At 30.6% G+C, this 13431-nt stretch overlaps 1 protein-coding gene across 2 annotated transcripts; it reads right to left on the reverse strand.

Annotated features, from left to right (window-relative positions):
* On the reverse strand, positions 6004–11382 carry LOC107610806 (glutamate receptor 2.8-like). 2 transcript variants are annotated; one of them, XM_021109185.1, is made up of 6 exons: positions 11298–11382; positions 10790–11005; positions 8679–9913; positions 7618–7927; positions 6875–7278; positions 6004–6578 (listed from the first exon to the last, which is right to left on the reverse strand). In XM_021109185.1, exons 2-6 carry the CDS (start codon positions 10962–10964, stop codon positions 6180–6182), a joined length of 2523 nt encoding a protein of 840 aa, XP_020964844.1. In that variant the 5' UTR covers positions 10965–11005; positions 11298–11382; the 3' UTR covers positions 6004–6179. The 2 variants fall into 2 exon arrangements, with proteins under 2 accessions (XP_020964844.1, XP_020964843.1); XM_021109184.1 differs by lacking the exon at positions 11298–11382 and having other exon boundaries at positions 10790–11182.

Genomic DNA, 13431 nt, shown 5'->3' on the forward strand with positions numbered 1-13431 from the left:
TGAGTGAGTAATCTAGAGGCAAATCAATTGTGGATATTGTATTTATATTTGGTATCAAAGCTGGTTAATCCAGTGCCAAGTATTTGAGAGTTTGAGGTGTGGAAGAATTCTCACATAGTTGTTTGTTCATGGAATCAGTATGGCTAAGACTTTCAACGTTATGTGGTTTGGTATCAAATTAGATAGAAACTCGATTATAGTTACTAGGAGACTTTGATATCTACCCATTTGAAGGCTCAGAACCTGTGAAATTTTATTGAACCGGGTTCACAAGAAGGATCTGATTTTGCCAATAGAGGAGAGATCAATCAGCGCTATCTCAAATTTATCAAGGTGTTAATTATACAGTGTTTGACAAAATAACAAATGGCAAAAATACAAAAGAAGCTTGGAACACATTGAAGTTATCGTACAAAGGTGTATATAAAGCCTAGAAAGCAAAGTTACAGTCTTTGCAAAGAGAATATGAAAGGTACGAGATGTGTAACTCATAAATTGTTGAGCAATATTTTACTCGTGTTATAGATCTTGTCAATAAGATGAGATTCTATGAAAAAGGTATGTCCGACAGTAAAGTGGTGGAGAAAATTCTTTGCACCATGCCAATTAAGTATGACCATGAGATAACTACAATACTAGAGTCCCACGATATAGATACCATGATGATTGCAAAGTTGCAAGGAATCATGAAAATCCAAATCAGCATAATATTGGAGAAGTACGAAAAATCAACCGAAAAAGTCTTGAAAACCGGGTGATTTTAAACAATGTTACAGAATTAGGCCGTACACAAGAAGGACACGAGGTCATGGTATTAATTTTCAAAGTAGCGGAGAAAAGGTTTTAGAGGAAGAATTAGCGGAGAAAAAGTTTTAGAGGAAGAAGTCGCAAAAATTACAACCGTGAAAGTTATAATAATTTTGCACTGCCTAATCAAGTAAGAGATGGAACAAATTTTAGGTCTGTCAACCGAGGAAGAGGTCGAGAAAATTTTTATTAAGAACAAACCAATTTCAACTGTTTTATTGTAGAAAATATGGACACAAAATAGCATATTGCATATTCAAAACATGTTACAGAAAATCAGCATCAAAATACTGAATCTAAATACTCAAATTTTATTTTTTACAAGTAATTCATGTGTTGAAGATAAAATATATGGTACATGAATAATGCTTATAGTAATCATATGTTTAGTAGAAAAGAATTATTTTCTTCACTAGATGATTTAGTCAAACTATTATTGAAGTTAGTAATAGTACATAGATTCCTATTGAATGAAAAGAGCAATACCAATTAGACTGAAGGATGATTTTCTGAGTTATATTTTTTATGTTTTCTATGCTCCTGAACTTGATTACAATTTATTGAGTATGAAAAAGTTAAGTGAGAGGGGATATAAGATGATAACTTATCGTGGATATTGCATTGTATTTGACAACAACAGAAGGTTTATAGATAAAGTAAAGATGACTTTAAACAGAATGTTTTTATTGAAAATTCAACATGTTAATCCCTCTTGCATGAGTTCTGTGATACTTGATGATGACTGGCTATGGCATATGCGGTTTGGACATTTTTATTTTTCTAGCCTAAACTACTTGTTAAGAAAATGACTTTTTTCTGGTCTACCACGAGTTCATATTCCTAATTGTGTTTGTGAAATTTTTTAACTAGAAAAGAAGTACAAAGATCCATTTCCTGTAGAAAAGTCATGGAGAGCTAGAAGATTGCTTGAAATTGTGCATTCATATATTTGTTTTATTGAAGTTCCAAACAATGGTGGTAACAGGTACTTTATTACTTTTATTGATGTTTTTAGTATATATACATGGTATACTTTCTAAAGTAGAAATTAGAAGCATGTGATACCTTCAAGGCATTCAAAACATTTGTCGAAAAACAAAGTGACTATAAAATCAAAATCCTTAACACAAACATAAGAACAGAATATATTGCATGTTTAGATTACTTTAAGCAATACAGAATTCAACACCAATTAATAACTAGATATAATTTTCAACAAATGGAGTTGCTGAAAGAAAGAATAGAACCATCATGGATATGGTCAGATTTAGTTAAAGTCAAAATAAATGCTTAAAGAATTTTGGACAGAAGCAATCGTGATAGCAGTACATATTTTAAACAGGTCCCAACGAAGAGTGTTCGTGATAAAACTTCTGAAGTAGCTTGGAGTGGAAAGGGTCTTCCATTCATTATTTCAGAGTCTTTGGGTATATTGCTTATGCCCATGTTCCATATCAATTAAGGAAGAAGTTAGATGACAAAGACGAGAAGTGTATCTTTATCGGCTATATCACAGAGTAAAAGCATACAAATTGTATAATCCAGAATCAACAAAGGTGATCATCAGCAGAGACATGATATTTGACAAAAATGACATGTGAGATTGGAACACAAAAACAAAAAAAACAGCCGATTGTAATTCCAAATACGCGTAATGAAGAAGAAGAAGAAGAAAGACAACCAAACACAATTGAACAACCAAAATCATCTAAAAGACCTCAAAGAGAGCGGCTCCGCTAGATTAGTAGATTATAAAGTTAGCAATGACAACGATTCATCCGATGAAGAAATCATAAATTTTGCTTTATTTTTAGATTGTGACCCGTTGAATTTTGAAGAAATCTCTAGAGACAACAATTGAAAGAAAGCAATGGATGAGGATCGGAGATTCATGCCATTGAGAAGAATGACACATGGGAGCTGACAGATTTACCTACATATAAGAAGTTGATTGAAGTAAAGTGGGTTTACAAAACTAACTATAAACCCAATGGTAAAGTTGATCGTTTCAAGGCAAGATTAGTTATTAAGGGATACAAACAAAAGCCAAAATACATCAAATGATGTTAAGTCTGCATTTCTAAATAGCACTTTAGAAGAAGAAGTGTATGTTGAGCAACTTGCAAGATATGAAGTTCCAGGAGAAGAAGATAAAGTTTACGGGTTGAAGAAAGTTTGTACAAATTAAAACAAGCACCAAGAGCGTGGTATAAGAAGATTGATTCTTATTTCATTCAGAATGGTTTCAGAAGATGTCCATTTGAGCATACTCTTTATATCAAGTGTGTTGAATCTGAAAATATATTGATCGTGTGCCTTTATGTTGATAATTTGATCTTTACTAGCAAGAATTGGAAGATAATTGTTGAATTGCATAATTCAGGGAAGCTATGATAAAAGTACTTTGAAATGACGGATATGAGTTTGATGTCTTACTTTCTTGACATTGAAGTCATTCAGAAAGATGATAGAATTTTCATTTCACAGAAAAAATATGCAAATGATATTTTGAAGAAATTTCATATAGATAATTCGAAACCAATTCCTACTCCAGTTGAAGAGAAATTCAAGTTGCTAAAAGAAGATAAAGGAAGAGAAGTAAATGCTACTTATTACAAAAGTTTGATTGGAAGTCTAAGATACATAATTGCAACCAGACTAGGTGCTGTATTTGGAGTTGGATTGCTTAGCAGATTTATGGAAGAACCTTATTCCAACCACTTGCAAGCAGCAAAAAGAATTCTTCAATATATTAAAGGTATTTTAAATGATATTTAGTGTGGAAATACTAATGAAGTGAATCTTGTTAGTTACACTGATAATGATTGGGGCGGAGATATAGAAACAAGAAAAAGTATTTCAGGATTTGTATCTTATGATGGCTCTGATCTGGTACAATTTCATTATCATCGAAAAATAATCAGTAGTAACATTTTCTACAGCAGAAGCAGAATATATAGCTAAAACAGCGAGTTGTGCAACACAAGTAGTTTGGTTAAGAAGAATTTTTGAAGAATTGAATGAGAAACAAAATACTCGAACAACAATATTTTGTGATAACAAGTCAGCTATAACACTTTGCGAAAATTCAGTATTTCATGAAAGGTCCAAATATATTGATATTCGATTCACAAAATTAGAGAGTTGGTGAATAAGAAAGAAGTTGTGATCGAGTTCTATCCTATAGAAGAACAAATTACTGATATATTTATAAAGCCATTGAAGATCGAACTATTTTACAAGTTGAAGAAGATGTTTGAAATGATTAATTCTGCAAATTTGATTTAAGAAAAACAATGTTGATTAAAAAAAATTAAATTAACTTGCACCACCTCATATGAACTAGAATCTTCATAAAACATGGTTAAAGAATTGATGAAACAAATTTTTAGTTGAATACAACTATCATCAAATTGCCGGAAGCTAATCATTTTGCAAGTTTGAAGAATTTTTAAGATATTTATAGTTATGCTGAAAATTATAGTGTCAACTAATAAAAGTCAAATAAATAAGATGTTTAAGTTGTTTATTTGAAGGTGAATTCTATGATGTAGAAATAATTTTTTTTTACACATGAAGAAATGAACGTGGCATAGGTTTAGGAGTGACACATATCTCTTGCTATTATTATTTTGTTCAGATGTGACAAGACAAATGCATCAAAGTTCAGATTTTGTCTTTTTTTTAATTAAATATTAATGCTAATAAAACTTTAATTACATATATATTTTTGTTGTATTGGGCAAAAAAAATTGGGCCAAAAAAAAACAATAATGTTTAAACTGTAATGGATTACTATTAAAGATATATATTTTATTGCGTTTACTTTATCAATAAAATTAATTAGTTTTTATTAAATATTTAAGTATGCATAAATAATATTAAATACTACAAACAATAAATATTAAAAAAATAAATATTTAAATTCAAAATTTAATCTCTAAATTATTGTGTATAATACTAAATTTTTCTTACATTTTGTATAAGAAATTAACAAGTGTTATTTTTATTTTGTGAGAGTACCTTTAAAAAAAAATTGTCAATAATATTAAATTTTTCTTACATTTTGTATAAAAAATTAACAAGTGTTATTTTTTTTTGTGAGAATACCTTTAAAAAAAATTTGTCATTTGAGTTATGAATTAGTTAAAAAAATTCTTTAGTTCATGAATTATTTATTTTTTAAATTAATTTATAATATTTTAATTTATAGTATTAATGATAATTTATTTAAAATTATAAATGTAACAACAAAGTTAAATTTAAAAAGATGAGAGAAAAAAAACTTAAAAAACAAATCTGGAGTGTGAAATATAATCCAAATTATTTGGTACGTATGAATATTTTTTTAAATGTTCAATATTAAAAATTATTTTATATGTATGAATATTTATTTATGTTCCAATTTTGCATATGAATATTTTTTTATCTTTCTTTTGTCAAATACAAAAAAATATATCTATAATTAAAATTTTATTAGTATTAATATTTAATTAAAAAAAAGGACAAAATTTGAACTTTGATGTATTTGTCTCATCACATCTGAACAAAGTAATAATAGCAAGAGATAGGTGTCAGTCCTAAACCTATGCCACGTTCATTTTTTCATGTGTAGAAAAAAAATTATTTCTACATCATAGAATTCACCTTATTTAAATAGTCAAAGTTAAAAGTAAAATTAGCTAAGTATGTATATTCACCGCTAATTAAAAGGTTGGAAGAGTCATGAATTTATTAGCATCAACCTTTGTCTATATAAAGGCCATATGTACGTATGATTGTATGTGTATTTTTATTAAAAAAAATCAACATAGTTTTTCAAAAATGTTTCTCTGTTTTTTTATTTTATTGTGAGTGTTGGTGAGTTTGAGATATCGAAAAGAAAAAGTCTAGGGGCAGTAATTTTATCAAATTCTGGTCAACATGTAACCATCAAAGAAGAGTGAGCCATTTGATGAAATCAAATATTAATCTCACACCATTAAAAGCCTCATTGATGGCTATTTGATGGCTATAAATCCTAAATGTTGCTGCCCTTAGCATTCCTCTATTGAAAATATGATAGTATTGTTCATGTGAATGAGTGGCTCCGAGACAAATTAATTATGGGTGTTGTATTTACATTGTACATGTACATACATAAGCGCAGTTACTAGTTAGTTAGTTAGATAGATAGATGATAGTGAGAGCAAAATAGAAGTTGAAACACATGCTTATTATATACAGGCACCTATTGCATTAACCATGATTGATCTTATCAACTCCATAATTTTGAAACAGAAATACAACAGATGATAGAGACGTAAAGACTAAGGTCTATTTCATTATCTGTACAATCTCCTACATCAAATTGAAGTAATACATATAGTTCATCAAGCTTGAGGACGTTGCATAACATGTGAATCTGAATCTGGAGAGTTCACAGGACTTTCTGCAACATGACTATCTTTTCTTGAGAGTCGTCTCTTGGCTTGTCCCCATTGTTCAATCACCGCCGAGGTTAACCACCCGATAGTCTTCTGATCATGGTTCGAACCATTGGTGCCGGTGACATAAATCAAGAGGGCAATTGTTGATGTACCTGCTGTCAAAGTGAATAAGGCCCAGAAGCTGTTTGGGCTAAGACTCGCAGTTTCGCCGTCCGGTTCAGACTCTTCACATTTCTCTGATGCAAGCATTCTGTTCTCCAGTTCCCTCTGTTTTCCGGATTCAAACAAATCCAACAGTGCTTTGTTCACAAGTGGAAGGTATGGAGATCCTTGCGGAAAAGCCTGCAAACATCCAACACAACACAGATCACCAGAAACTTAAATTTTTAGTATTAACAAAGCAACAACCAAATTCTAAAGAAGCAATCCAAGATGCATCAAATTAAAAAGTGTCATGCATTGTGCACAGAAATAACTGTTCTTTTGTCTTCTACTTAAGAATAAGGTGTGCACATTGCATAAAGTGGTATAGGCTAATTTTTTAATTTGATAGATCTTGGATTGCTTCTATAAAATTTTGGTTGTTGCTTTATCAGAAACCAATCGGTGGCGAGAATTTGTAGTGGAGAAGCTCATACGAAACCAAATCCTCCGATTTTATACATCGGCCCGGCTTGAATAAACTCTTTACAGTACTTTGCAAGGAAAATCTTGGCCCCAGGAACTTCAATAAAGACAGCTGCTATTTCTTTTCTTCTGAGAGCTTCAGCGAACTCTTCATGTGATCTAAATTGCCTTATGTTTGCAGGGTTAAAGTGTAGAACATCATGAAGATAATTTTTCAAGAAAGATCCAGTACTGTATCCAACCATGGCATTGTTATTTCTTAACTGATCAACATCACCTATTGTTGGTTCAAGTCTTTCAACTGTTAGCATGCTGGTTAAGTTGGCTGTGTATGTCTGCATTATAATGAGGGCCACAAACAACCACACCACCATAGCCACCCTTGATAAATTGTTGTGTAATTTATCTCCTATGTCTATGTTCAGTCACAGTAAAGAAATCATGTTATTTGCAAAGAAGTTACAACTTAATTTATCACTAAACTAATTAGTCCCTCGACGATACACGCCATATCAGTTCTTGAAAGATATCTATTTGATTCTTTATTTTCTGTAAGTTCAATATATTATTTGATGCTAAACACATCTTTTAAAGACTAAACTAATGTTACCAATACAAACATGTTTTTTACTAAATTTATGTCAAAATTCTTTTGAGGGACCAAACCGATATTGCATATATTTTGAGGTGACTAATTAAATAGCTAATTTTTCTAAAATCATAGGAAATAAGTTTAAAGGGTTCTGAATGTTACCATTTAAGTTTACGAGAGGGGTCATTGCCAACCAAGCAATGTTGCCATATTGTTTGAGTATGGAGCCCTTGAGTTCACAGAAATGCTTTCTTTCTAGCATCCATAAAACAAAGACATTGTAGATAATCACTAACACTATTAGGATCCACATTGTCTTTGTGAAAGGCTTCACAAACAGCCAAGCTCTGTGTCCTGTTTTTGATTTCAAAGGGACTACCATCACCACTCCAGGATCAGTGTATGGCTGAGTGAATTCGGCATACTGGTACCGGTACGAGATTATTGTTACATCAATTACTGCATCAAAATTCTGCTTCATGCCATTTGAAAGAGTACAATAACAGAAACAAGTGAGTGTCATTAAGTAATGTTTTTAGAAAAGTTACGTTCATGTTAATAAGAAAGTTTATATCAGACATAAACTACACTATTGGAGAGAGATAAGTTAATAGATTAAGTAAAAAAAAAAAAATCACAAAATAGGTCAAATGAATCTTTCCAAATGCCATTCACCTTTAAAATTCCAACATGCAAGAACAAACCAAACAAACCAAATTCGTTCCTGAAAAATAACTCATTTTTTAAATTAGTCTTCAACAAATTTTGTTAATCATAATAGTTCCTAAAAATTATAATCGTAAATCGAATTGATTTTTACATCTATTAGATAATGATATATCACGTTAAATGTCATGTGGTATGTTGACATTAAAGGCTAATACCATGTGTTACAAAATGATTGATTTTTAACGTGACATTAAATGCCATTTGGTTGACAAATCATTTTGTGACATATGGCATTAACTGCTATGGTATGATGCTACATAATACTTAATGTAACACGTTATCATCTAATGAATAGAAGGACTGATTTGACTTACGACTGTATTTTTAGGAATCAATATGACTAATAAAATATTTCAGAGACTAATTTGAAAAAAGAATTCTTTAAATGACCAATTTGAATATTAACCATTAATTTGTCACATTATATGGGGAATCTGCAACTTAAAAATATCATGCAAGAACGACATAAAAATATTCAATACTTAACTTATTACCTTCAAATAAATTTGCCTCACCAACTCATCATAAGTATCATTGAAAGCATAGAACTTGTATGGAACATGGTAGGGCATCAAGTCCATAGTTGCTTTGAAAAGATCAATAGTGAATCCCTGGAATTGATCATGAGTTATGTTTATAAATTGTTTCAATGTGGACAAAGCAGGGACCCCAACTCTTAATGGCTTCTCAATTGTTGGTAGGGCCCACCCTCTTGGAGTTTCCCAAGGTCTACCTGGCCACATAACCTGTCCTAGTTCCTTCATTGAAGAACTATAACTAACATCATGTTGACCAATATTGCTTGAAAATCCAAGTCCATTTGACCAAAAACCAATCTCCTTGTATCCCTTCCCAATCACATTGATGATTTGAAAAGTCTGTGTAGGATCTAAGGTATGATCATTGAATTGAATTCTTCCCTTTAGGCCAAGAAAATTACTATGCAAAATCTTGTTCATCAGGAATTTGCCACCTTCATTATTGTTGGTTTGACTCATGGCTAGAGCCAGAGTCCATGCAGCATCATAAGCATGTGCTGCAAAAGTTCCTGGCTCATTGTTGAGTTCTTGCGGGTAATCTAGGCTAAATTTTCGACGAAATTTCCGGTAGAAATCCTCATGTTTTTTCCTATTTTCTTGGAAATAGCTCTTGACTCCAATGATTCCTTGCATTGACGAGATAGTTGAAGCATTTAAGGAATGAACAAGGCTTGTAAAAGGGTCAGTAATGATCCAAACATAGTCCTTCCCAACCATATCCATTTTTGACGCAGTTTCGAAGAGGTTTATGGCCAAATTGAGGGACAAACTAACAACAAAGACTCTACAATGGCCTTCTCTAAGATTCTCAAGATCTTTGGACAGTGAAGAGGAAGGAAAAGGAGGAACACTCAAGAGATTACTTATTGTGATACCTGCTTCAGTGAGTGCTAAATAGATATTGGATAAAGATTCTGTGGATGAAGCATCTTTGTCTTCATAAATTATGTTGACACTGTACCAATCCCATGATTGAACAATAGCAGATATTGCTTTCATTTGTTTTAATGCATTAGGTGAAGTTTGAACCATGAAGGGCCATTTTGATGTTGCCCAATTTGGAGTTACATCTGCTAGGGATAGAAGAGGTGTCATGTTTTGGTTGCAAAGTTCAGCTATTAATGTTGTTTCTTCCCACGTTTGTGGACCTATAATTGCTTGCACTTGCTCTTTGTCAATAAGGTCCCTTGCTGCAAAACAAAATCAATTAGAATTGGATGATTAATTAGTTATGATTATTAATGTTATTATTTATTTTTTGGTTGAAATAAATCCAAAGATAACAGTGGTTAGGACTTATTTTAAGCCTTTTTATCTGTACTTTGTGCTATGTCTGTTTGCATATTTAGCTCTAGACAAATAATTCAATGAATGAATGTATATTTCTATTTCTCCAAATCACAAGTATTCTTTACAAGAGGTGATTATGGCAAGACTAATTTTCTTAACAAATGAGATTGGCCAAAGTGGAAGGTACTCTTCCCTTAACTAAAGTGTATTTAGGATTGAGTTTTGAAAATGGAACAGGATTTTTTTTATTGACACATTTAATACTCCTTTTAGGACTTCTATTGGTCTAGACATGTTATTTGGATTTTTGATAACACAATTTAATAAAGGAACCCCATAATTCGTAGGTTTAACTACTTAATATCTATTGTATATAATGAAGATTAGCAAAATTCGGTGTATAATTTTCTTCTAAAATATTTTTATTTATATTTATGAGTTTAATTTTGATGCATAAATACTATAAAACGTTTTATATAATCATCCAAACATATCCGATTTTTTAGATGCTATTTACACTATCAATTTAAACAGTAATTATTTTGACTTATGTAAGTGAATACACGTGTAAAACTTCTTTTTACTTACAGTACATAAAAATTAAATTCTTATACTAATTTACTATCATACACACTTAATAAATAAAATAATGGACTAAGAGACACGTCCTAGTGTTTTTGATTTGAATGGTATAGAGCATACAAAATTAGTGTGATCCATCAAGTATATAGTATATACCCAAATATTAAAGAATCTGAGAGTTAAGAAATATGAACCTGCAAGAGCAGCTTTAAGGGGATCCCCATGAGAGTCCCTTATGTGAAGACCAAAGCTTCGATTGGTGTAATGATAGAAATCCTCCAATGCCATCTTAATAGCCACTATTTCCTCTTTTCCACTTCCATCATTATAGTCTGCAACAACTCCTACTATGCCCTTTTTCACATCCATGCTAGCATCACCCTCATGAAATTTTGTTGCTGTTCCTAACACTATTTTAACCATATTCATACTAATAAGACAAACGAGAGGAACAAATTTATGCATACTTTCCATAATAGCAATATTATTACCCTCACTTGGTGCTTATTATCCATATATATTCCTTTTTATAGGAAAAGAATAGCTAACAAAATTAAACAATTTTAGAGTGAGAAATTTTCAGGTAAAGTTAGAGGGCATCTTATGGTATATGTTGTTGCATATTAATTGGTACCTTCATATTATTTTAGCTATAAAATTTTGTAGTGAGATTCACATAAATATTTTAAAAAAATCACATACCTTAATCTAGGATGGACAGTTAGAGAGAGATGACATAATATCATATAAAATGTACAAACTATAACATAATATTCCTCATTGTATTGCATTTCACTAATTGTAATAGTTGAATAGTAATAAAAGGTTTTGGAAACATCAATGCCAAGCAAGCGCCACGGCAGAAAGGCACTTAAAAAATAATAAAAATGTGGCGTATGTTACTGAGCATAACTCGTTAAAAGGGGATGAAGTGAAGGAGAAAATTCCAAAATCTAATTTTGTCACGTAATGACACACGTAATAACACTAGGTACTTTTTCAACTATCATTGTTCATTGGTTCATCTTAGTATAATAATAAAAAGCTACATTAGCATAACAACTAATTAATATATTAATGAAAATTCGGGTTTCTCTCATGAAGGCAACAAAAATTAAAGAAAATAAGAAATGTCACATTAGAAGTTTTGTATCCTTGAATTTCGTAGTAATCAGATGTCACTTATGAGTATTCCTCTTGTATCACATAACAAGTAGGATTTTCTACTATTGGGAATATTCCTCTATATCTGTTTTAGTGCAAATCATATTTAAGCGGTTAGGTAGTTAGCAAAAACTTTTGTATAAAAAGACTTGGAAATTTGAAAGAAACTAGGGAATAAAGTAGAATACAAGAAATCAAATTTGTCGTGCAAACGAGGAGATTTATTATTATGATTACATCCCTTTGATTAGGTCAGGAAGTGAGTCAAATCTGCTCATAAGTCAATTCGAGCTCAACTCATTAAGGCTGTGTTTGGTTTATGTATGGGTGAAAACATAGACACAAATACATAAATATTGAAGACATACATAAAGAGACACAAAATTTTTACTTTGTTTGATAACTATGCACAAGACAGAACATAAATTACAAATATCAATATTATCCTTATCTCCGAAAAAAAATCACCACAGTCACTACTATTAAGCATAAAAGTGGAAAAATTTGTGTCTTAACTTTTGTATCTTAGTGTCTCAATAAAATGGTAGTACACAAATTTTATGTATTTGTGTACCAATATGTACCACCGTGTCTTTACTTATTTTATGTATTTAAAAACCAAACATGAAACATGGGTGTGAGTGTGTCACCGTATCTCAAAATTTGGTGGCACACCCACTAAACAAACGGTGCCTAATAGCTCGATAAGTTGAACTCGTGAGCTAGTGAGTTGAGCTTGAGTTTGGAATTGAGCTTATAAATTAAATGAGTCGAGCTTAATTTGGATAAGCTCAACTCATTAGCTCATGAACTGACTCGATTATATATATAATATTAAAAATATAGATCAAATACATATAAAATATGTGTATTAATATATATAATTTTACATATATATTAATATTCTTAATTATTTAAAATATTATAGTTATTTTTATATATAATTTTAATGTAGGACATAAATAAAAAAATTATAATTGATAGATAGATAATATATAAATTTTATCTTTTTTAATATTTTTAATATATATAAGTTATATTTTATTAATATAAAATTATAGATTATGTTCTTATTATTTGAGTCAGCTCGTGAGTTTTTGTTGAGCCGAATTTGAACTTATAAAATAGGCTTGATTATTAATAAGTCGAGTCGTAAGTCAAGCTTAATTTTTGTGAATCGAACTTAAGCTTAGTCTAGCTCGACTCACTTCCGACGCTACCTTTGATCATACTACTGTCTTAGGATATTTAAATAATTTTATTGTCTTTAGAAGTTTAGACTATAGAAAAATACATTTTCAGCAAAGATAACAGGTTATTGTGTTATACTATTTTACAAACTTACAAAAGAAGGCAATGAAAAGAAAAAGTTTCAGCATTTACAAAGTTATAAACTTATAATTAATGGTGGGCAAATTCTCTAGTGTAGATATAAAAATTTTATCTACATGTGTAAACGAGTGTTGGTTATTCCTAAATACGACAAGTGTTAATAAATTTAAATATTTTTTGTAAGGTTGTAAGTTGTTGCAGCATTAATTTATTGGTCTAATTAGATACATATTTAAATTACACAATAGTTAATAATTATTCTGATGTTAATTACATCTTAGTAATATGAGTATTTTTATATTTTTTATTGTATGAAATGCATAAATATTAAGTCCATTAC

The sequence above is a fragment of the Arachis ipaensis genome, chromosome B08 (genome assembly GCF_000816755.2).
Source record: "Arachis ipaensis cultivar K30076 chromosome B08, Araip1.1, whole genome shotgun sequence".
Classification (NCBI taxonomy): domain Eukaryota; kingdom Viridiplantae; phylum Streptophyta; class Magnoliopsida; order Fabales; family Fabaceae; genus Arachis; species Arachis ipaensis.

What these genes read in the sequence shown, in the direction of transcription:
- LOC107610806 (XM_021109184.1), bottom strand. Translation starts at nt 11,069, where the DNA reads ATGGAAAGTATGCATAAATTTGTTCCTCTCGTTTGTCTTATTAGTATG. An exon ending in CCTTAAAGCTGCTCTTGCAG is followed by an intron (nt 9,914 to 10,789) that starts GTTCATATTTCT and finishes TTTGTTTTGCAG; the next exon opens with CAAGGGACCTTATTGACAAA. An exon ending in AAATCGGAGGATTTGGTTTC is followed by an intron (nt 6,579 to 6,874) that starts GTATGAGCTTCT and finishes GGATGTTTGCAG; the next exon opens with GCTTTTCCGCAAGGATCTCC.